The 25,802-nt window shown below is 37.1% G+C and overlaps 1 protein-coding gene across 7 annotated transcripts in view; it reads left to right on the forward strand.

Annotated features, from left to right (window-relative positions):
• SLC38A6 (solute carrier family 38 member 6) overlaps positions 1–25,802 on the forward strand; it is a 74,095-nt gene that overhangs the window by 41,511 nt on the left and 6,782 nt on the right. For 4 of the 7 annotated variants that reach the window (XM_042943430.1, XM_042943431.1, XM_042943434.1 and 1 more), the window contains exons 9-15: positions 7,668–7,733; positions 7,976–8,029; positions 9,662–9,741; positions 12,143–12,243; positions 17,623–17,747; positions 18,917–19,061; positions 19,181–19,275. In XM_042943430.1, coding sequence (XP_042799364.1) covers positions 7,668–7,733; positions 7,976–8,029; positions 9,662–9,741; positions 12,143–12,243; positions 17,623–17,747; positions 18,917–19,061; positions 19,181–19,275 — 666 coding nt within the window. Of the gene's footprint in view, positions 1–7,667; positions 7,734–7,975; positions 8,030–9,661; positions 9,742–12,142; positions 12,244–17,622; positions 17,748–18,916; positions 19,062–19,180; positions 19,276–19,452; positions 19,986–25,802 lie in introns of those variants that run through there. The other 3 variants (XR_006203863.1, XM_042943433.1, XM_042943432.1) reach the window with 3 other exon arrangements.

Raw genomic sequence — 25,802 nt, forward strand, 5'->3', positions numbered from 1 at the left:
TGTGTTAATGTCTTCTTTTTTCTTCAACTCTGTTTTCTGTTAGAGTTTTAGTTCATTGTGTTATTTAAAAAGCCCTTTAGGCCACAAAATTATTTCTTTTGTTGTATCTCTTTTGAAGAGGCTGAGCTAAAGCCACAGTTCAACTTCAGTATCTCTTTTGGTTCACTAGAGAGGAGAGCACACTGATTGTGTTAAAACCTAAGATGAAGTCTAATTCTTTATGTAGGTGTGTGTTTCAGTTTATTTCCATATAATGCTGTGTGTGTATGTGATTGAACTCTCCCTTGCTACTGAAAGATGAGTGAAAGGAAATGCTACCCAAATGAGCAACAACATAGTATACCGGTAGCTGAGCCATATTATAGAGCCATGGTTTTAAGCTATCACAACAATCTAGGAGGCATTTAATTTAGGTTAAACTGTCTTCTGGGATACGAGGATAAAACAACTTTGGATTATTTAAATGACGAGGAAGTGACCCTGGTTTTAGTGTCCAGAAATATTTATACTTCAGTGGATGCTCTTAAAACTAAAATACTCAGAAGCGTTTTCATTTAATCATTTGTTGAATTTATCAGCGTTAAAAATCATTGCCCTCCCTCCCTCAGATTGTCTGACTTGTATCTTAGAAGTAAATGAACTGAACACAGACTCTTTTCACCCTCAGTTTAATTGAGATACAGTTGACATACAGCACTAAGCTGAAGGCATACTCCATAAAGACCTGACTTACATATATAGCAAAATGATTACCACCATAAGTTTAGGGAACATCCATGAACATAGACTTTTTAGGCTCCGCACTGAAAAGGGAAACCACAGTTATTTTCACCATAAGTGGATTTTTTTTTGCAGTGGTACTTTATTAATTTTTTGAGTATAGTTGACAAAAAGTGTTACATTAGCTTCAGGTATACAGCATAGTGATTCCATAAGTTAATACATTATGCTATACTCACCACAAGTGTTAGTACCATCTGTCGCCATTCAACACTATTGTAATATCATTGACTATATTCCCTATGCCGTACCTTTTATTCCCCGTGACTTATTCACTGCTTAACTGGAAGCCTGTGTCTCCCACTTCCCTTGACCCGTGTTGCCCATCCCCCTCCCCTCCTCACCTCTGGCAACCCTCAGTTTGTTCTCTGTATGTATAGGTCTGATTCTACTTTTTGTTTATTCATTTGTTTTTTTAGGTTCCACCTGTGTGAAATCATATGGTATTTGTCTTTTTCAGTCTGACTTATTTCACTTAGCAAACTACCCTCTAAATCCATCCATGTTGTTGCAAATGGCCACCATCTCATCCTTTTTTGTTGCTGTGTGATATTTCATTACGTACACACACACACACACACACACACACCACATCTTCCTTATCCATTTGTCTATTTGAATATTTATGTTGCTCCCATATCTTGGCTATCGTAAATAGCTCTGCAGTAAACATAGGGGTGCATATATCTTTTCGAATTAGTGTTTTTGTTTTCTTTGGGTAAATACCCAGTAGTGGAATATTGGGTCATATGGTATTTCTATTTTTAATTTTGGGGGGAACCTCCATACTGTTTTCCACAGTGGTTGTACCAATTTACGTTCCCTTCGGCAGTACCTGAGGGTTCTTTTTTCTCTACATCTTCGCCAACACTTGCTATGTATGTCCTGTCTTTTTGATTTTAGGCATTCTGATAGGTATAAGGTGATATCTCACTGTGATTTTGATTTGCATTTCCATGATGATTAGTGACGCTGAGCATCTTTTTGTGTGTCTATTGGCCGTCTGTATGTCCTCTTTGGAAAAATTCAAGTCCTCTGTTCATTTTTTAATTGGATTATTTTTTTGGCATGAGTTGTATAAGTTATTTATGTATTTTTGATATTAACCCCTTATCACATATATCATTTGCTAATATCTTCTCCCATTCAGTTTTGTTTTCTTGCTGGTTTACTTTGCTGTGCAAAAGCTTTTTATTTTGATGTAGTCCCAGTAGTTTATTTTTGCTTTCAGTTCCCTCGCCTTAAGAGACATGTCTAGAAAAAGGTTGACGTGGCTGATGTCAGAGAAATTACTGCCTATGTTCTCTTCCAGGAACTTTATGGTTTCAGGTCTCACATTTAATCCTAAGTAGAGATCTTTAATCCATTTTGAGTTTATTTTTCTATATGGTGTTAGAAAGTAGTCCACTTTCATAATCTAATTGTTGAGAAGTATCTACAAGGTTAGGAATGACCTATGTATGCAAATGAACCATGTGAAAGAGAATCAGTCTAGATAACATTGAATTTTTTCCTCACAGATAATTGGCAATCCAAGCATTGCATAGGTAAGAATAATTTGGTTTTTATAGCCGATAGCTTGAAGCATGTGAAATGTATTGATACAAGATGTCTATTATAGTTTTCACAGTATTCATTTCTGGCAGGTACTCTTAAATTTGGTGCAGATTTCTTACTGTAGCAGTCATATGGAAATAATACCCTTATTCTGCACTTATTCTAATGTTTTATAAACCATCTGCCCAGATTTTTACCTGTGAGCACAATTTAAATTTGATCTGCAATGAGACAATGAAGATACTGTACACCTTTTTTTAATGCTCCTTTTAATTGTCATATTTATTTTAGACTTTCTAAATAATTAGGTTTTGAAATACTAGTGGTTAGGGAAAGGAAGCCTGTATATATTAGCTCAGATTTTTTTGAAGTGTGTCAATGATTTCATTTATTATTTTTGTCAATTTGTGTTTGTAAATCTATATAATGTCTATATTACATTTTTCAAAAAAAAAAAATCAGCCCAGAAATCTGTTTCTTAAATTACACTGCCTAAATAATGTAAGTAAAGCTTGCAGTCTTTTAAAAAAAAATCTGATCAAAGCCAGCTTTAATTTTTTATCCTCACACTTAAAAGGTTATCTGATGGCTACCGTTTACCAATCCTAGCATTGGTTACTAGATAAGGAATCTTAAGGTAAATTTATCTTGTTTACCTAATGTTCAATTTCTGTCAGTTTATTTTTTTAATGTTTTATTTATTTTTGAGAGGGAGAGAGAGAGACAAAGCGCGAATGGGGTAGGGGCAGAGAGAGAGGAGGACACAGAATCTGAAGCAGGTTCCAGGCTCAGAGCTGTCAGCACAGAGCCTGATGCGGGTCTCAAACCCACGAACCATGAGATCATGACCTAAGCCAAAGTCAGATGCATAACCCACTGAGCCACGCAGGTGCCCCCAGTTTCTATCAGTTTTAATATACACTGGTGTAAATAGCATTACTAACGATTTTTGTATGAAATTCAGTCTCCTACACATCCCATGGAATCACGGGATAGAATCAGGAGACTCCACCTTCTATGTGAACCTCAGTGGTATTTTTATTTGTAAGAGAACCTTCTTACAACAGGTTTGTTTAATTCTCCTAAAAGTGGTGGCATTCTTTTAAACTATTCTTTCAGAAGCAGCAGTTACATAAATGGAATATTGGATTAAACCTAAAAATGTTGGCCCTGGTTAACTTTATTATTCTGCATATGATCATGATAAAGGATAAGGATATTCTTCACATTTCCAAGCAAAATCCAATTTAAAAAGCTTATTCTTACCAAACCCCTAAAAACAGCCATTTGAGGGGAAACCAGCAGAGCGTTACATCACCCCAGTGAAGTGTAGGTTTCATTACACGCACCTACAAACCCACGTGGCTACCTTCTGCATTCTACTTTTACAGAATTTATTTTACACCTATTATACCAAACAGCATTTTTTTTGTTTTTTTGTTTTTTTCAATATATGAAATTTATTGTCAAATTGGTTTCCATACAACACCCAGTGCTCATCCAAAAAGGTGCCCTCCTCAATACCCATCACCCACCCTCCCCTCCCTCCCACCCCCCATCAACCCTCAGTTTGTTCTCAGTTTTTAAGAGTCTCTTATGCTTTGGCTCTCTCCCACTCTAACCTCCTTTTTTTTTTTTTCCCCTTCCCCTCCCCCATGGGTTTCTGTTAAGTTTCTCAGGATCCACATAAGAGTGAAAACATGGTATCTGTCTTTGTCAGTATGGCTTATTTCACTTAGCATCACACTCTCCAGTTCCATCCACGTTGCTACAAAAGGCCATATTTCATTCTTTCTCATTGCCACATAGTACTCCACTGTGTATATAAACCACAATTTCTTTATCCATTCATCAATTGATGGACATTTAGGCTCTTTCCATAATTTGGCTATTGTTGAGAGTGCTGCTATAAACATTGGGGTACAAGTGCCCCTATGCATCAGTACTCCTGTATCCCTTGGGTAAATTCCTAGCAGTGCTACTGCTGGGTCATAGGGTAGGTCTATTTTTAATTTTTTGAGGAACCTCCACACTGTTTTCCAGAGTGGCTGCACCAATTTGCATTCCCACCAACAGTGCAAGAGGGTTCCCATTTCTCCACATCCTCTCCAGCATCTATAGTCTCCTGATTCGTTCATTTTGGCCACTCTGGTGTGAGGTGATATCTGAGTCCAAACAGCATTTTAAACACCCACATATAAACTCCCTAATAAGATAAAGCAAAGACAAAAGTGTTTATCTTATTAGAAACAAGATACACCATCACTTACAGTCTTCAAACATTATCCTTCTTTGACTTTCATAATTTGACAGTGCATTTATGGAACAATCTGCAGACAACTCATTTTAACAGACAAATTAAAGAACACTTTTAAGCAGACATGACTGTCCTAAATTGTTTATTAGGTAAGAATTTTACAAACATGACCTACATTAGCAGTAATGGTGGAGCTGGGGAATATTGTGTCTCCTTCATGCCACACAGCGAGAACCACTAACTGTGGTAGAATTTGTGACCCTTTCCAAGGCCATATCTCTTGTGGCCTCAGATGTCAGCTCTCATGTCTCCCTGTGCTTGTGGACTGGTTCGGCGATCCACTGGTGTCAGGATTCTCCTGAGAGCTTAATGGAATAGATCAATGAAGGTAACCTCAAAGAATTTGTATGTGGAATCTTCGCCAACCCAGTTAGAATTCAGGACTCTCAGAGCCCCACAGTGGTGTCTAGCCACGCATCTGCAACCGACTAAAGGCTTTGGGCCAATCTTGGCTCGTTAGCACCATGATGGCCAGGCTTGCCCTGGGTTGCACCCTTAGGAACTGAGTGTTTGCAACCACTGTGGCGCACACGAATCTGATATATGACATAACCTTGCCAGGTCTTGTGCCCAGTCTGGGGGCTTTATCAGGCTGGATTGGGTGAGGGCCCTGTGGACCGCGGAGAGCTGGCCATACTGCCAGCAGCGCACCCTGAGAAGAAAGCTCATTACAGCGGACTGCTCTTCTCCATAGCTCCTGGATGTACTTGTAGAAGCCTGTCTTGGCTGACCTTTGAGCTGATGCCTGCCACCAGACAGAAAGCAAAACTTATGGCCTTGTCTGTTGTCCCAGATCCTTATTTTGCATAAAAATTTAACATAACATTTTGCCTCCCTGAAATATCTAAACTTTTTAAAGTCAATTTTATCAGTGGCTCCGAATGACAGTAACTAGACGGATCGACCTTTTTGGGTCCATTTTAGAAAACAAATGGATTGCCGTTTTTTCCAAAAGTTCTGTCTTGAGTAGAGATAAGTATTCTAAGTAATATTTTAGTAAGCCATTAATCAAAATAGAAAACAATTTGGATGGCTTTTAGTCAGAAGCTTTGCTTGTTGTGAGCCGTGGATGCTGTTCTTAAGGATCTGTCACTCTCGTAAGAAAAATTAATGGGAAAACAATAGAGAACAATGAAGACAATATATAATTGAGTAGTGATTTATTTGCTTCAGAATAAGAATTGCAGGAATTGAGAGAAGAGAAGGAAATTAAACTTGAGCCTTGAAAGGCGGAAAGGACTTGAAACAGAGAAAAGGAAGGGTCTTTTGTGCCTGTGAACTTAATCCTGTTTTTCCCTTTGTCTTTCTAACCCCTGGAGTTACCTTCTTACCATGTTGTACCTTCAGCCTGAGCAAGGACTCCCTGTCACTGTTGTTGGGTGTCTATTCTCATTCTGTACTTCTACTTTGTAGGACAGCACACCTCACCATCCCACCATGTAGGCTCAGACTTGGGATAGGTCTCTACTGGGAAATTAGCTATAGTAGCCCGATTTAATATTAATAATATAAAGCCAAGCTGCCAATGATTTTTTTTTCATTAATTAGAAATTCATTGAAAATGAATGAAAAACTCATTATATTGTATTTTAGAGCATTGTTATGAGATGTTTTGATTTGCAAGCCAAGTAATAAAAGCTGATGAAATAAATGAGATAGCTCCCATTCCAACCTTGTCGAAGTACTTGGTGCACAGGTGTTCAGTACATGGTTGCAGTTGCCACACACACTGTTAGTAAGGGGAAGGTGTGCGGTGCTGAATTTGGGGTAGGGCTGCAGACAGAGACCAGTAGCCACCATGCTGCTCTAGCTCCTATCCTACCCCATCCTCATCTTTTTTTGAAAACGTACCAGAAAAAAAAGATGTGAAATTACTGCTTTTGATTTTTTTTCTTTCCTCTTGGTAAGTTGACCATTATGTACTTGTATTCCATATTGAAAGCTTACCTAGAAATATCAAAAGCAACTTGCTTAGTTTACCCTTTTATTTATTTTTTCTTGGTGAGGGCTTGAGTTCAAAGCAATTCTTTAGTTCACTATTAACTTTATCCTAAAAGTGTACATTGTCCTTAATTTGTTTTATCACTATATAAAATTTTGTTTGAATAGGGTAAAATCCCAAACTAGATAAATACCGAATAGGAATAGTATTTACTTACTGGTCTCCTGCAAAAGACAAATGCTTCCTTTATTCTCCCTTGCCCCTCTGTATGCTGGGTTTCAGCCTGGAGCAAATATTTGCAGAGTAATTGCGTGCCCTGAAACAGCCTCAACAATGGTAATGTCGACATGTCCACAACTGTAGGTCTGGAGCATTATGGCCACAGTCCAGAGTAAAATCCTGAGATATTTGCATTGGTTCTTTCTGAGAGGTGGCATCCCTCTGGATTTCTTTTAATTAAAAAAAAAAAAAAAAAAAAGAATTTTTTGTACCAGCTGGAGTTCAATAGCTACGTGCTGTTACTCTTACCCAGCTTTATCTACATTTACGAAAAGTAATACAAGTCTAAAAGCAGCCAGGAGGATGGTGCTTTGAATCAGGAATCCCTGAACTCCTGCTTTGTATGGGGTCTCTCCTTATTTCTGTCTGTGGCCATTTCCAGAACTGGTATTAATATTTCTCTATCGCTACTGATGCCAGGTCCACAAATAACCATAGTCTTATACCATTGTCACTAAAAGCATCATGTTCCCATTTTGAGTTGTACTTGTTTTAATGCCTTGATGCTATTAGAGTTTTGAAAGTTGACACGAGAGTACTCAGTGTTTAAGGGGGGAGATTCCCCACTAAACAGATATGCGTCACTCCCCTTTCCCTCTCACAGTAGGCAGCCATGTTAAGTGACAACCCATTCTAACTGGCAAAAGATCATAGAAGCAAAGAATCTTCTGTTAGCTATTAGTTGGGATGGAGTTCATTTAATTGAAGTAATGCTGACTTGTTTGAAATCATTTTCTTGTCATGAATTTCATAAGAAATAATCTTGAGTGTGGATTCTATTTATTCTTGCAGGTAATAATTAAAAAATGGTCCATCCCTTGTCCTCTGCCATTAAATTATATAGAACAATCTTTCCAGGTAATAGTTTACATTTTCAGTTTCTTCCTGTTTATTTTAAGTTAAAAAGAAAAAAAAAAACAGAGCAAGAATGATTTTTTTCCTAATTAATGAAAAAGTAATGGCTGTATTGCAATTTGGAACTTTGTTTTGAAATGTTTTTATTTGAAAGCCTAGTAATAATAACTACATCATTTTTGTGGATGAATTTGGACTTTTAATGACTGTTGGTTTCTCTTTTTCCCCTGTATCCTCTTAAACAGATTTCAAATGCTACAGATGATTGTAAACCAAAGCTCTTTCATTTCTCCAAAGAGGTGTGTAAGTTATTAACAGATACTTTTGGTTGATTTTTCACATTTCAAGTTTTAAGAGATTTGTGTAACAGGGTCTCTTAGGTCTTTGTACCTGTAGCTAATTAATTTTCATGAAAGTGCTAAGTATAGGGTTGCCTACCAGAAGAATAATATTATTTAACACAGGGTGGCCCATTATGAAACAGCCACCTTTTTTTTTTTTTTTTTTTCTTTTTTTCTTGGCATGCCTTTAAATGGAGCCTGTTTTAAATGGGCCACTGCCTAAAAGAACAGATTTACCGAATGTCTGGTCTGGCCAATAAGGTCCTCTGTGGATACAGACTTCCTGTTGCCTTCTGGACTTATAAAGCTAAATAGCCAATTATATCAAAAACTCCTCCCCTGTGAGTAGAACCTTGGTCTGTAGCTAAACAGCCTCATCATTGGACCAGCAGTTGAGTGCTGCCAATATATCTTCGGGCTGAAATTCCAGAGTTGAAATTTATGATGCTTAGATTGGAGACTAGCAGATCAAGTCTCCTTGCTATCTCTAAGAGTCTTAGAATCCTGGAAATATCTGCAAGAGCCCCTGAACATCAGCAGAGGAGACAGGAACTGTGAATTGGAGGTCTCTCCTTTACTGTTCTAGAAGAGCCCAAAGTCCTCCCTGTTGCTGCATGTTTCTTCATCTACATTTTTGTATTCTGTTGAAATCCAAGTCCCAGGTACTAGAATCCCCTCCACTCTTAGACAACTCTTATCAGTGTAGCATGTTGGTGTGCTAACTGCTCCATGCAGAATTTTCTTTTTAATCCCTAGTTTTTCTATGAAAAAATGTCTCTCTGGCTCCACAAAGGAGATTACTACATCCTTTACATGTTAAAGGCCATCTGCCTTAAAGATCCAGGTAGGGTAATTGACAAACCAGGAAATTGAGCAATATATGAAAGAGATTTTGTGAATTAAACTCTCATTCCCCTAATCCAAGCTCAGGAAATGCTACAGCTTTCCTTCCTAGCTCCCTTCAGGTATTTTAGGAGGCATTATATACCAAGATAGTTCTTCAGTCGTCTGGAACGCTTGCTGAAGAGCCTAAAGTTAGAAAAATGTTTAAAGTAGAAAAGAGAAAGTAAATTGCCATTAATTTTATAAAGATGGCATTTTCATTTAGATGGTAATTTGTTTGCTTTATAACTTCCTCAGGCTCTTAAGTGTTCTAATTAAAAAAAAAAAACAATTATGTTTGTATATTCCAATGGATCTTTAAGAATTTGTCAGTCTAGAATATATCATGTTCATTCCCAATGAAAGAGACCCTAGTTAAAATGCAAAGATGGGATTAATATTTTCAGTATTCCATTCGATTCAGTTGGTGGTATGCCAACCGTGGTATAGAAGCCAGCCAAGAATTTTTCTGGCTAGCACAGGCTGTCTAACTATTAAGTGAAACATTTGTTGGTGACCATACTTGTGTCTCTCTTTAAAAAAAAAACAAACAAAAACATGAAACATCCTTTTATAAAGAGATGATTCATGAAAGATGAAGTAAATTGAACCAATTTGATTTTTTTTGGAGACCTGAGTTTATTGTCAAATGAAGTAGTGGTTTAAACAGTGGCATTTAATATTTGATCTTTTTAAATTCTTTTTCAGAGTGCTTATGCCATACCTACCATGGCTTTTTCATTTCTCTGCCATACCTCAGTATTGCCCATATACTGTGAACTTCAAAGGTACCATAGAATTCTGGAATCTTTTAAATGTATTAAGTATTTCTTTTTACTTTTTGGACTTTCAGATTGAATGACATTCTCCTTTATGAATCCTTCTCTCTCATCGCTGGATTCTCAGCGTTAGTTTTTTTTTTGTTTTTTTTAAGACTTTATTTTATTTTCTAAAAATTTTTTTAACGTTTATTTATTTTTGAGACAGAGAGAGACAGAGCATGAACGGGGGAGGGTCAGAGAGAGAGGGAGACACAGAAGGCTCCAGGCTCTGAGCTGTCAGCACAGAGCCTGATGCGGGGCTCGAACTCACAGACCTGAGATCATGACCTGAGCCGAAGTTGGACGCTTAACCGACTGAGCCACCCAGGTGCCCCAAGACTTTATTTTATTTTCTTTAAAAGTTTATTTGTTTTGAAAAAGAGAGAGAACCAGCAGGGGAGGGGAAGAGAGAGAATCTGAAGCAGGCTCCATGCATAGAGCCTGATGTAGGGCTTGATCCCATGAACTGTGAGATTATGACCTGAGCTGAGATAAAGAGTCGGCTGCTTCACCAACTGAGTCACCCAGGCACCCCTCTTTTTAAGTAATCTCCACACTCAACGTGGGGCTTGAACTCACAACCCTGAGATCCAGAGTCACATGCAGTACTGACTAAGCTAGTCAGGTGTTTGTTTAAAACAAAACAACAAAGAGTTAGTTTGGTCCTACTGAAGAATGTTTCCTGACTTCAAGCTGTATTACAAAGCTGTAATCATCAAGACAGTATGGCACTGGCACAAGGACAGACACTCAGATCAATGGAACAGAATAGAGAACCCAGAAGTGGACGCACAAATGTATGGCCAACTGATCTTTGACAAAGCAGGAAAGAATATTCAATGGAATAAAGATAGTCTCTTCAGCAAGTGATGCTGGGAAAACTGGACAGCAACATGCAGGAAAATGAACTTGGACCACTTTCTTACACCATACACAATAATAAACCCAAAATGGATGAAAGACCTAAATGTAAGACAGGAAGCCATCAAAATCCTTGAGGAGAAAGCAGGCAAAAGCCTCTTTGACCTCAGCCACAGCAACTTCTTACTCAACATGTCTCCGGAGGCAAGGGAAACACAAGCAAAAATGAACTATTGGGACTTCATCAAAATAAAAAGCTGCACAGTGAAGGAAACAATCAGCAAAACTAAAAGGCAACTGACAGGATGGGAGAAGACATTTGCAAATGACATATCAGATAAACGGTTAGTATCCAAAATCTGTAAAGAACTTATCAAACTCAACACCCAAAAAACAAATAATCCAGTGAGAAGAAATGGGCAAAAGACATGAATAGACACTTCTCCAAAGAAGACATCTATATGGCCAACCGACACATGAAAAAATGCTCAACATCACTCATCATCAGGGAAATACAAATCAAAACCATATTGAGATACCACCTCACACCTGTCAGAATGGCTAACATTAACAACTCAGGCAACAACAGATGTTGGTGAGGATGTGGAGAAAGAGGATCTCTTTTGCATTGCTGGTAGGAATGCAAGCTGATGCAGCCACTCCGGAAAACATTATGGAAGTTCCTCAAAAAATGAAAAATAGAACTACCTTACAACCCAGCAATTGCATTACTAGGTATTTATCCAAGGGATACAGGTATGCTGTTTCGAAGGGGCACATTTCACCCCAATGTTTTTGGTAGCACTATAAACAATAGCCAAAGTATGGAAAGAGCCCAAATGTCCATCGGTGGATGAATGGATAAAGAAGATGTGGTGTGTGTGTATGTATGTATGTATGTATGTGTATATATATATATATATACACACACACACACACACAATGGAGTATTACTGGGCAATCGAAAAGAATGAAATCTTTCCATTTGCAACTATGTGGATGGAACTGGAGGGTATTATGCTAAGCGAAATTAGTCAGAGAAAGACAAATGTCATATGACTTCACTCATATGAGGACTTTAAGATACAAAACAGATGAACATAAGGGAAGGGAAGCAAAAATTGTATAATAACAGGGAAGGGAACAAAAACATAAGAGACTCTTAAATATGGAGAACAAACAGGGTTACTGGTGGGGATGTGGGAGGGGGGGATGGGATAAATGGGTAAGGGGCATTAAGGAATCTACTGAAATCATTGTTGCACTATATGCTAACTAATTTGGATGTAAATTAAAAAAATAAATTAAAAATTGAAAAAAGGAAAAAAAATGTTTCCTGGGAGCAAAATCTTTGTGCAGTAATTTCAAATCAAAAATTCTAGTATATAGTTATTAATGAAGTAGTTCTTGAACAATTAAGGAATCCTCTTGACTAGCTTGGTTGATATTTGTTTCTTTAGATATAATTCAGATCACACTTTCTACTTTTGCCATTTTTGTCTTTTAGCCCTTCAAAGAAAAGAATGCAAAATGCAACCAATACAGCAATTGCTTTAAGTTTTCTCATTTATTTTATATCTGCACTCTTTGGGTACCTCACGTTTTATGGTAAGTATATTATTTAATTATCAGTGACAAATTGTTCTCTAGTTGATCTCACACCTGAATATAGACTTTGTTTCCGCCTTTTGTTAGTAAGTTAATTTAGGCTGCTAAATTCAGTGTAGTACTGTAGTAGCTTTATGGGCCTTAAAAAATTGATTTTCTTTCTCTTAAAAATATGGATCAAGTTCAAGATTAATAATTTCATATAAAAAAAATTTTAACACCTAAGTAAAGCCAAAGGCTTAGGGACATTGCTGTCTTTCTACAAGAAACAAATGTGCAATCATGATTTTATTTTCTAAGAATTCAATATTTTGGAATCTAGTTTGGGAGGTTGGGAGAATCAGTCATCTTAATTGCAAAAGAACAACTTGAGAAAGGAAAGGGTTTTACACTGGACTGTAGTTGTATACTTAGATCTGAGAGATCTTTGCCTTCACACTTAATTTGCACAATTTGGCATTGTACGTTCTATGATACCTTTCCCCCCCTTAAATTTGGTAAAAGGATTCTTTTAAATTCTTAAATTTAAAAAAATTAAGTAAATTTTTATTTATTTTTGAAAAATTGTCTGGTTGGAATGTGTTTTTTTCTGTTCTAAAAAGAACCTAAAGAAAAAGTAAAACTTAAAAGTCCAGAGTAAGAAAAAAAATTGTAGGCTCTTTTGTTTAATCTGCAAACCTATTTAATTTGCAAACAAACCCATTATAACAAATTGCACTCAATTTGTCAATTCTGGAATACACTTTTCAGCTTATGAGTGCTTTTATAACAGCTCTTCAAGTAAATGGCTGTTATTACTCTGGTGATATTTAGCTGTTATGACTGATTTTATGGTTGATAGCCTTGTGCACATGTTTCAGGTTTTAGACATCCATGATTACTTCTAATGGAACTTTGCTTCTCTCCCAGAGTTTTTCCAAGTCTGACAAGTTTTTGGATGTTTACTTGCACAGCTACCTTTACTAAACCAGCTACCTTTCCTAATCCCAGTGGAAAGAGTATGGATTTTGAAATCCAACAAATATGGTACAAATAACTATTCTGCTCTAACTAGCTTGAACAGGACACTCACCTTGTAATCTTTTCATCTTCTAATCTGTAACAGAAAATTGCATAGAGTTTTATTGAGGAGGAAATGAGTTATGTCTAAAATGCCTATTATAGTATCCGGCACATAGCAGTCTTCCACAAAGGAGAGCTACTGCTGATGGTTACTGTTATTATTATTGTCATTATTGTTATAGTCATTTTATAATTTCAGGTGCTCAGTTTTTCAGCACTGTACTTCTCACTATCTTTAATGAAATTTAAGTTAAATATGGTAACTTAATAGTATAATGTGTATGCTCTTGAATTATATGAGAAAATTATAATTGTTCTCTAGTCCCTTTCCTGCTATCTCTATGCTGTTTTAACAGTAAGAAAGGCCATTCATTAATCTAAATCTGCTCTTGCATTTTGTACTGATGGAGGATAAAAATGGTAGAGCTCTGTGCACACCATCAGGAAAAGCATCATCTCCAACACGAGTATGACACCCTGCTGGATATACTACAAAGAAAATTAAGGCAGATGGATAAGCTTTTTTGATCATGGCTCATAAAACAAAATTCTTGAACTATATAAGCTCTAGCTTTGGTTGTTGGGTTTGTAAGTTTTTGCACAGACTTGAGCCTGGTAAGACTTTTCTAGAATAATAAGATACTGTAGCAAGCTCTCTGTTGAGATTGAGCAAAAACTTAGTATAGCAGATTAGCTGTGTATTTTTCTAAATTAAAATTGTCACTGGCTCAAACACTACTATATTTAGGAATCTTCAACATTGAGAAAGAGTCCAAAAAATAGACCTCCTTTTCCTCCTTATGGATAGCTATCTGGAAGAAGCCTCAAATGGCCTGCCAATCTCCAGGATAGCTGAGGAATAGTTATATAAATTGCCATGAAATTCTGTATTAAGTTATCAGAAAGCTTACATTGAAGGGAAAGTGGAAGAAGGATGGATGCTAATACATTTATTGAGCTAACGTTTCCTGTGTAAATGCCAGGTATCTTATATACATTGCTTACCTTAATCCTTACAGCAACTCTACAAGGTATAGGTTCACATAGCTTGAGCAATTTGGCCAGATACTTGCAGCTAATGAATGATGCGTTGGGATTTGAATCCAATTCTGACTGTCTCCAAAGGTAGCGCTTTTATTACTATGTTCCCTCCTCAGGAATTATGCTAGAGAACCCAGATTTCCTTCATCCCAAGTTTTTGTCGATTATCTTTTGGAAGAACCTGGCTCACTTAAGCTCCAGACATATCTATATATCTCTGTCTACTTACCTACCTATCTACTGATCTATTGTTCCATGAACACAGAGGCGAAACATTTTCATTATGTAAATGAAATATTTCCTACACAGGGATTGTCCTTGTTATCAGGTAAAGCTGTTATGTTGTCTCTGACTTAATGCACCGCAAATTCTTCAGACTGTCCACATTTTATCTAATGGAGAAATGCACACCTAAGAAAAATCTTATTGTAGGTAGGTGATAGAAAGAATGATATAAAAGTAATTCCTTCTCCAAAGACCAAAGAAGATTCAGATATTGATTTTTCCGTTCACAATAGCTTTGGGGGGCTGTTAATCATCACTAAGGAGCATCTTTTTTGGTATATTTCTGTTGAGATATCAGTAGCTCTCATTCTTATGGAGAGAAATTACTGAGCAATTATCAAAAGGGCTAGTCACAAATTAAGGCCTTGAACTCATTTTGTAAATGAGCAGCTGAAGCCCAAAGAAATGAAGTGACCTGTTAACAATATTTGTAGTAGCATGTCTCCTGAATACTAATCTAGTAATCTTTCTGCTACTCTGTGGTAATCTTTCTAAACTTCAGATGGTTTGACAATGTGTATTACACAAGACAGCCTCCTGGCTTAATAGCATATATAACTTGCAGAGGTCCTTACTAAGATTTATAGAGATTTGTCTGAATTCAGAGAAGTGTGTTGTACTCTATCCCTCACATATGTTAAGGCTCAGCTAAGAACACAGAATTGACTGGCTCGGAAGAAATGTTTTCATCCTGGGAAAGGAGAAAGTGGATATGTAACAGATATTTTGAATTTATAATCTAGCTTTTCTGACTTCTGGAGCTGCTTGGGATCCTTTTATCCAGTGCTCCCAAGGCTTAGTTAATATCTAAATTTTGTCAGATTACAGGGACCTATAAGTATGTACCTAGATTAATAATATTGGCTCTTTACAGACGTTACAGCATTATAAGGTGAGGAAGAAAAAGTGTTCCTCTGGGGAGCCAGGCCAATGCCCAAATGTTGCATAATAACCAGACCATTTTAAGAGTCTACAGAATTGTTAAGCAGTGTTAATAGCTCATTTTCATGATTCAAAAAGTAGAAAGAAAATAGTTTGCCATATTTTTTCAAAGACTTGCAAATATCTCAGATTTGGAAATAGAATCCGGCTTTCCTGGCTCTTCTTAATCTCTTACTTAGTCCATTAATCTCCCATTGTGTAAGGTAGTTCTTTGATACGTTAGATAATTGGTTTTTCTCCCTTTTCCATTATCACTAGTCTAGTTCAGATTGTCATTATCTCTCAGTGATTATGACAGTAACCTTCTAACTCTTATTTCAGTTTTGGGTATCTTTTTCTTCCTGCCTAGTTCAGATCCTAGTACCCCAATCTTCATAAGTCATTGCATCTCTGTAGCCCACCAGATTGAGTACAAACCTCCTGAACAGCTCTGTTACTGGGTCTTAAATGCATTTCTGGCCTTATCACCCAATACTCTCTCTGCTCTACAGCACATCCTGTTTCAGCCTCTGTAAGTACTTACTACTACTAGACTGCTCATTTTCTCAGATGCATATTCTCTGTGCTACTTCAGGGCTTCTGCTTATGTTACTTCTTCCTCTGAGAAAGAATCTCTTTCTCCACCCATACATTAACTCATTTATGGCCCTCAGTAACTCCACACATCAAAATATTAGTGTCCCATTTTACAGATGTAAGAACGAAGAGACTCAGAGAAGTTAGGTTGCTAGTAAGTAGAGGAATTTGAACATCAGTCTGTGTGGTCCCAGAATTCAGGACCCTCTACCTTCCTGCTCTTCACTATATCATGATGACTCCCCCAAGCCTCCCTGTGTTTCCTCCTTCCTCCATATCAAAGTCATAGTCACCTGTCCCTATTCACAATCACTCTTTGTTTAGAACAACTACTGCCACGTACGTGTATGTCTGTGTTTATACGCTTTCTATTTTATGTGTATATGTTCATCTCATTGCTGCTTTAAATATTAAGTTCCTTGAAAACAGAGGTGTGTTTGTTTTTTATTTCCTCCAAAGCATCTCTTTGAAAACATATTACTCTCCAGTTTAAAAAGCACCATCTATTTTGGGGCACCCGAGTGGCTCAGTTGGTTAAGCACCCAACTCTTGATCTAAGTTCAGGTCTTGATCTCAGGGTCATGAGTTCAAGCTCCACGTAGGGCTCCACACTGGGCGTGAAGCCTACTTAAAAATAAAAGACAGTATTTTAAGTACAGACTGATCTTTCACTGCAAGGCAGGACATGGAGCGTTCTTGAGAACGCTCAATCTTCGTACCCCTCGTCTGACTGGGGGCGCAGAAGACATTGGGAAAATGGAAGACTGACATGGAGCAAAGCATGGTCAGCATGTACAAATTCTGTCACTGACTACCACTGGCTTGCTGAGTAAGCCATTTCCCTACAACTACATTTTCTTATGAAAGAGGAATTTACAGGTGAAATGTTGATGAAACAGACAACATGTACAGAAGTGTAAGATTCTAGAAAACGTTACGGTATTGAGGAAAGGGTATTGGCTTTGGCACCAAAAAAAAAGTGGGTACTCTTTTAGCTCTTCGAGCTCTGCCCCTTTGTGCTGTGTGATCTTGGGCAAGTCCATTAATATTTTTCAGCCTAGCTACCCTCTTAATTGTTATAAGGGTACACATGATACCCTTTCAATGATACATGTGAAAGCACCTTACAAAACAAACAAATGTTCAAGACCTTTGGATTATGGAAAAGTTCTCAAATTATATGTATATATATATAGATATATATAGATATGTATACGTATATATGTATTTTCATGGTCATAATTTTAGAAGTTCTGCTGATTTCTAGTTTAATTAAAAGAAAAGATTGTCACTTTAAAGCAGATATTTAACTAATGTCTCTGTGTTTCAAAGGCTAGGGAAAAGGCCAGAGATGGATTTGGTACTCAGAATCCAAAATTTGTTAAGATCCATTTGTGCAAAGAAAAATAGTTTTGCTGTTATTGACATCATAGTAGTTTATAATGTGATCCTTCTTATTTTTTTAATTTACAGACAAAGTGGCATCAGAATTACTGCAAGGTTATAGCAAGTACTTGCCACATGATGTTGTTGTCATGGCTGTGAAGCTATGCATACTATTTGCTGTGCTTTTGACAGTCCCTCTAATCCACTTCCCTGTAAGTACTCTTAAAGGTCTTGTTGCTTAATGTAGCAGCTCCCTGATATGGCAACGCTAATTCTTTGCAGACTGGAATGTTTGAATCACATCTAGTCTTGTATATCTTATTCATTTGTCAGGTAATTGATCAAAGACCTCATACTTGCATATGGCCCCATGAAGGCACAAAAATAACAGTGAACCACTAAGCTAATTTGTGCTTTTTGAGATTTAGTTTAGATTTACGCTCTCCCACAGCATTGTTTCCAATTTAAAGACTATGGTTCTTCTAAAGTTTGGGGTTTCCCCCCCTCCTTTAATTCTGTATTCTGTTTTCAAAAGAATGTGCATGAAGAAGCAAAAGTCAAGTCAGCAAAAATAAGCTCGTTCTGGTTTATTGTAGATTTATTTTCACATAGACATTCTAATTTAATCTTAGTCAAAATATTGTATTTGCTTGAGAATTATAATTAAGGGGCAGAACAGATCTTCATTCTGTATTTAGTTGCCATATGTAAGAATCTTAAGAATTTCTGAGAAAATGGAAACAGAGGCTTGAGGTATGAATGTTTCTGCATGAATGTCTTGAATCCCTCAACAGCAAGTTCCCGAAGAACTGGGCCTTCAAGATTTTTGGCCCACTTCCTGTGTAGACTGCACAGCCAGGAGGGCAGCGGTTGGGGGGTAAACATTTGTGGGGTATGACTGCCTGCTGCTCGCCTTGGCAGTGGGAAGTGTCATGAACTAGTTTTCATATTTACATGCTATGAAACAGATAATATAAAATAAAATAGTACATGGTGTTTCTTTCCCATAGCATGATTCTTTTTTCTTTTCAAACCTTTTGTTCTTTGTGAATTTAATGAAAATGATTCTCTGAGATTTCATCACACAGTGTTATTGTTGGTCATTTTGAAAATTATGCAACCTAAAGACATTGAATGTGAACATTTCTTCAAGAATTAAAGCAAAATAATTTTTATTAAGCTCACTCAGAAAGGTGTATTTCTTAGTTGATTTGTCCTAGACACTTTATAATAATCGTTTATACTGTATTTTTTAAAAATCTAAATGGTGTAGGGAGCAAGGATGTCATGCTTACTATACTGTACCTGTGTTTCCCTAAGCAAGTATGTTGGCTTTGCTTAAATCTCTCTGCTTAAATCTGTTTCTTTTTCTGTTATACAGGCAAGAAGAGCTTTAATGATGATGTTTTTCTCCAATTTTCCATTCTCATGGACTCGCCATTCTTTGATCACTCTAGCACTCAATGTTACCATTGTTTTACTTGCAATATATGTTCCTGACATTAGGAATATATTTGGTGTGGTTGGTAAGTTTTCTATTTCAAAAAATCCATGTAACAGAATAGATCAAAATTGTCATCCAGTCCCGCATCTGAATCTGGCAATATCCTCTTTTTTTTTTTCTTGCTTCCCCTCCCACTTAAAGGTTCCAGTACATCAACGTGTTTGATTTTTATATTCCCAGGACTATTTTATCTTAAACTTAGCAGAGAGGATTTTCTCTCGTGGAAAAAACTTGGGGTAGGTTACCTTTTATTTCTTTTAATAATTCTATTTTAAGAAATAATTTGTCATTTTGTACTTGAGTAGTTTATCTACATCAAGAAAGTTCATGTATTTTGAACTATAACATACATTATTGAGGAAGGTGGAGGTTTAAAATACTCTAATTGTTCTTTATCTTTTTTTTCCCCACAGGCTTTTGTTTTGCTCATCTTTGGAATTTTGGTTGGGAATTTTAGTTTAGCACTAATCATTTTTAATTGGATTAGTAAATGAAACAAATATTTTCCCACTTCTTACAAAGACTAATTTACCTCTATATGCAAAAAGGAATAATTCTGTAAAGCACCTTTGATGAATCCTTTTTATATGGGTAAACATTTTTATAAACATTATTAACAGAAAAGCAGAACAAAATGGGAATAGGTAGCGGAAAGTGGGTTTATAGCAGTTTTAATTAAAATTCAAAATGTTCTTTGATATGTTAGGTCAACCTTTGTATTTTTTTAAAAATTAATAGACTTTAGTTTTTAGGGTAGATTTAATGTTTACAGAAACATTGAGCAGAAGGTACAGAGTTCTCATATATCCCCTGATCCCCAACACACCCATAGTTTCCCATATTGTTGAAATCTTGCATTCATGTGGTGCATTTGTTATACTTGATGAGCCAATATTGATACAGTACTTGTAAAACATTTTTTAAGTTTGTTGATTTTGAGAGAGAGTGAGAACATGAGCAAGGGAGGGGCAGAGAGAGAGAGAGAGAGAGAAAGAAAGAATATCAAGCAGGCTCCGCACTGGCAGCACAAAGCCTGACACGGGGCTGGAACTCACAAACCAGGAGATCATGACCTGAGCCAACATCAAGAGTCAGACACTTAACCGACTGAGCCACCTGGGTACCCCTTGATACAGTATTATTTACTAAAGTACATAGTTTGCCTGAGAGTTCACTGTTGATGCGAGCATTGGCAACCACTGATCTTTTGACTGACTTCATAAAAACTGTGAGCCTTTCCCTGTGAGCCTTTTCTAGAATGTCATATAGTTGGAATTATATATTATCTAACCTTTCAGGCTGGCTCTTTCACTTAAACAAAATGCAGTTAAGTTTCCTCCATGCATTTTCATATAGCTCATTTCTTTTTATTATTGAATAATATTCCACTGTATGGATGGGCCAGTTTGTGTTTTCATTCACCTGTTGAAGGACCTCTTCCTGGCTTTCAAAGTTATGAATAAAGTGTGTACAGGTTTTTGTGTGGATATAAGTTTCAGCTTTTTTGGTTAATACCAAAGAGCACAATTGCTGCATCATACGGTAAGAATATGTTTAGTCTTATAAGAAACTGCCAAACTGCCTTCCAAACTAGCTGTAATATATTACATTTCTGACAGCAGTGAATGAGAGTTCCTGTTGTTCCATATCCTCGCCAACATTTGGTGTTGTCAGTGGTTTGGATTTTTGCCATTCTAATGGGTGTGTAGTTATATCTCATTGTTTCAATTTACATTTCCCTAATGACATATGATGTGGAGCATCTTTTCATATGCTTATTTGCCATCTGTATATTTTCTTGGGTGAGGTTTGGATCTTTTGCCCATTTTTTAAATTGGTTTATTTTCTCACTGTTGGCTTTTAAGCATTCTTTGTATATTTTAGATACCAGTCCTTTATCAGATAATGTGTTTTGCAAAACTTCTCTCCCAATCGGTGACTTGCCTTCTCATTCTCTTAACAGTGTTTATCACAGGCAGAAGTTTTTAGTGTTATTAAATGTACAGAGTCAATCTTTCATTTGTTTTTTAAGAAATCAGTGTATTGGCTTTAAATACAAAATTGAATCTTAGCTGTGGGTTAATGTTGTCAACATCAATCACTAATAACAAAACTGTGGGATTATTTCATTTGGTATTTTGCCCTGCCTCCCAATCTTCTCTAAGAAACTTTTGTGATTTTCCTTTGTTCATTATGACATAGAGCTGTGATGATTGACTGTGGATTTGGAAGTTCTCTGAGCTTTCTCTTTTGTCACTTAAACACGTGACTTTCTAGTTGGCAAACACAGACAAATAGTGACGATTTATATCAAGTTTTGTGCAGAGGTTATAAATCATTGTTTCCCATTGATGTGGCTTACTTTTGGTTGGAAAGCAGAAGCTAGATCTCTTCTCCCCATGAGTGCTCTTTGTGAAAGGCACCTTGTTAGCAGCCTACCAAAGCCAGGGTGTATCAGTGAAAATGTAATGCTACCCCTGTGCACATGTAAAGTAGGGGATTGCATGCAAAGCACCAATTTGCATGAATGGAAATACACACTTTTGCAGGTGCCCCTTTGCTTCCTACTTAGGAAATGGGCAGAAAAATTGACAACTGAGCTTCCCTTTTGAGTTAAGATATTTCTTTGGCAACTTTGGATCAGCATAGTATAATGGAAAAAGTCCAAGTTTGAGGGTTAGGAAGACTTAGATTCAAATCTCAGTGAGTTTAGACAAAGTACTTAACCTCTCCAAGCCTCCACTTTCATATAGGTATTAAATGGAGTTAATACCAATTATACAGGGTTGTGTTGAGAGGATTAAATGACCCTGTATAAATTAGGTGCAGACCAAAACAGGCTCTTAGATCAGATATTTATCCCCTTTTCCCCATCCCTTCATCTGGACCAGTAAAATAAGTTTGCTTTCAATCAGAGACAGGGAATTTCTTTGTCTTCCATCTTGTACAACTAATATGTTTAGAATCTTTCTCTAGCCTTCATTCACAGGGGAACTGGCCCCATGTGCACTCTTTTTCATGTTTTGCCACAGTTCTGCCCCAGCTGTGCTCTCCTACTAATGTCTTCCTGAAGCTGGGCACTTAGCATGGTCCCAGGGGCACAGCCAGGCATGGCTTCCCCTGTGGCTTCAGGTCAGCCAGAGCCTATCAATCTGATAAGCTAATTCTTGTACCCTCTTTTTCTGTTTATGAAATTATAGATCCAAACACAAATAGGTGTTCAGCTGCTTACATAAATCTAATTCCAGTAATACCAAAATAACACTAAATCTGCAACAGATGCAAGGATGCCCTGTGGGGCAAATGTTAAATGTGATGACAGCTGGGCATCAGTTAATACATTTGTCACCTGCTCATGGGATAGGATCATGAGAGGTTTGGCAAAGGGACAAGTAACATATTGAACATAAAACTTAGTTAATGTCAAGAGATAATATTTGTGGAAGTGTTTTTCTTTTATTTTACTTCAATATTCTGCCTTATCTGGTTGCCTCTTCGGGATCACAGCTTTCTCTATGAGTGTGGAGGAAGCTAATAAGATGGCAGGTAAGAGCAGTGTCCCCTTCACTAGGATTACCAAAAACCCTTGTTCAAGTACTCCGCAACATTTTTCCTGGGAAATATAGGCCCTCGCATTATGGGCTTAACGTTCATAATTTATTAGGTAAGAACTATTTAAAATAAAACTAAGTAAAGTACAAAATATATACTTTTCTAACACTTGGAGACTTGTTTGCTAAATTAAAAAACGAAGTGCTGAGAATATAAATTACTTTCGTATGTTGAAGGTGAATGTTTAAATTGTACCCTTTTTTTTAACGGAATGTTTACTCATGAGCTTAGCATTTAAATGGTTAAAACAAGCCTTTGAAGTTAACACTCCATTAAGATGAATGGGGGTAATTCACACCTCTGCTGGTGCTGTATTATTTCAGTCTGGCTGCGGAGAAAACAAGACAGGAGTAGGTTGATTTACTGTGTGAAGGCCCTTTAAACACCCAAGGCCTGGAAATCTTTGTGGGTTTTTTTGCCTTTCCATCTAGAAGCAGAATCTGAAATTCAGCACAATCTGGGTATAGACCTGGTCTTGAAAGTACCATACATTCTCTACTGTGGCAATTCCTAACTCGCATTTGATGGGTAGCTTGTTACCAGATCAGCCCAACCTCTCTGGCTTTGTTTGTTCCTTTGTTCCTTCTCCCGTGACACCTTTTAAATTTAAGTTTAGTACCTTGGTAAATTCACCAATGGAAAAGCAGAAGCATACCATCCATTTTCAGGTAAACTTTACACATGCCTTTAAATGGTTATCAGCTAATCACGGGCCTTCTTGTGCTTCTAAAAACATTTTTACCTTTGCAAAATCTCATCTTCTTTATTTGCCTGTATATAAACCTGTAAGACCGTTTTTCTTCTCCCCCGTTTGGGGGGTGATCTCTGATGTGAGCAGAGATTAGCTAGGAAAGATTCATTTCTTTCTCCATGTGACCTTTGGCACCAGTACTCTTCTGTATTTGAAATGTGTACCCCCCCCCCCATCCCCCGCCATTTGTGGAAGTGCTATAGCCATCTGACTCTGAAACATTTTAGAGCCTAGGAATAAGGTTATGTGGGCACAAATGAAATGGCGAGCACTGTATGAGATGTTAATGAATTTGGAAGATCTCTTTTTAAGGTAAACGGATTTTTCTCTTCTCCATTCTTGCCCTGTGTATTTGCCGGATCAGGTTACTAGATACTAGTCTGTGGGTAGCTGGGTGTGGGGTCTCTCGCGCTGACAGTGCCAGTAGAATATATAGAGATGGAAAATAGATGCTAGAAACAAAAGGACTCGAACAGTTAATTTTAACCTGATTTTCTTCTTGGCATGTTGACAGTACTCTCTCTGACTTTATTAGAATTAGCCCTATTGAAAAAAGACTTTGTTTCCTGCTAATTACTTTGCCTAAAACTTAGGTGTCATAATTTTTGGTCTTAGAACTTCTCAGAACCTGATATAGTACTGAAACAATTGTTTTTCTAATTTAAGCACACAATTTGTTCATTTTTCTACATTATCCTCCTATAGTCTTCCCTTAATGAAGAGGGAAAAATAAGAAAACAAAATTTTGGTGAAGGATGAGTAAAGATATTGTGGATATGGCTTCCTCATTACAATCACTCTTCCTGAACAATCTGATCTATGTTTTTACTATCATGATCCACTGTCCTAGTTTGTGAGGCTGTCCATCAAGATGAGCACTTACGAGGAGCAGGAAGACTCATCTTGCCTGGTGGCCAGGGGGACAAGTTTTTTCGCCTGTGGGACAAAGGAAAGGGGCAGAGAGGGAAATTGAGTTGCCAGGGGAAAAAAAGACAAGTGGATGAAAAGGCATTGTCATATGGGATGGTGTAAAGAAACAAGACCTCCAGAGAAATGTTTCTCACTGTTTGAATTTGTGTATGTTTTGTCTTCTACTGATCAGTGGATCAATGCACAACACAGGCAAAGGGGCTGGCTAATTCACTGAGTAAGTGTTTACTGAGCACATAATACATACTAAGAGTTGCACTAGTCCTAAAGTTGTGAAGTTAAATAAGACCCCTGAATTTCTTGCCTGAAAAAAGCTCAAATAAAACTTGGAATTTTCTGATTGAACCTTTTCAAGATGGCCCTGGTAATGCAACTGCTTAACGCAAAGGAAAACATAGATTAAGTCCTAGCCTCAGCAATTAGACAATAAAATGAAATAAAAGGCATCTAAATTGGCAAAGAAGATGTCAAACTTGCACTTTCCGCAGATGATGTGGTACTCTCTCTACATGGAAAACCCAAAAGACCACCAAAAAACTGCTAGAACTAATACATGAATTCAGAACAGTTGCAGGATATAAAATCATTGAACAGAAATCAGTCGTGTTTCTATACAGTAACGAAACAACAGAGATATCAAGGAATCGATCCCATTTAAATTGCACCAAGAACCATAAAATACCTAGGAATAAACCTAACCAAAGAGGTAAAAGATCTGTATGCTGAAAACTATAGAAAGCTAATGAAAGAAATTGAAGAAGACACAAAGAAATGGAAAAACATTCCATGCTTATGGATTGGAAGAACAAATATTGTTAAAATGTTGATACTATCCAAAGCAACCTATACAAATGCAATCTCAATAAAAATATTACCAGTATTCTTCACAGAGCTAGAACAAACAATCCTAAAATTTGCATGGAACCACAGAAGACACCGAATAACCAAAGTAAGGTTGAAAAGAAAACCAAACTGGAGGCATTGCAATCCCAGACTTTAGCCTATACTACAAAGCTGTAGTCATCAAGACAGTATGGTATTGGCACAAAAACAGACACATAGACCAATGGAATAGAATAGAGAACACAGAAATGGACCTACAAATGTATGGCCAACTGATCTTCGACAAAGCAGTAAAGAGTATCCAATGGAAAAATGACAGTCTCTTTGGCAAGTGGCGCTGGGAGAACTGGACAGCAACATACTGAAGAATGAAATTGGACCACTTTCTTACACCATACACAAAAATAAATTCAAAATGGAGGAAAGACCTAAATGTGAGACAGGAAACCATCAAAATCCTGGAGGACAAAATGGGCAACAACCTCTTTGACCTCAGCCGCAGCAACTTCTTACTTGACACGTCTCCAAAGGCAAGGGAAATAAAAGCAAAAATGAACTGTTGGGATCCCATCAAGATTAAGAGCTTCTGCACAGCAAAGGAAACAATCAACAAAACTAAAAGGCAAA

This window comes from Panthera leo, chromosome B3 (genome assembly GCF_018350215.1).
Source record: "Panthera leo isolate Ple1 chromosome B3, P.leo_Ple1_pat1.1, whole genome shotgun sequence".
In the NCBI taxonomy this organism is placed as follows: domain Eukaryota; kingdom Metazoa; phylum Chordata; class Mammalia; order Carnivora; family Felidae; genus Panthera; species Panthera leo.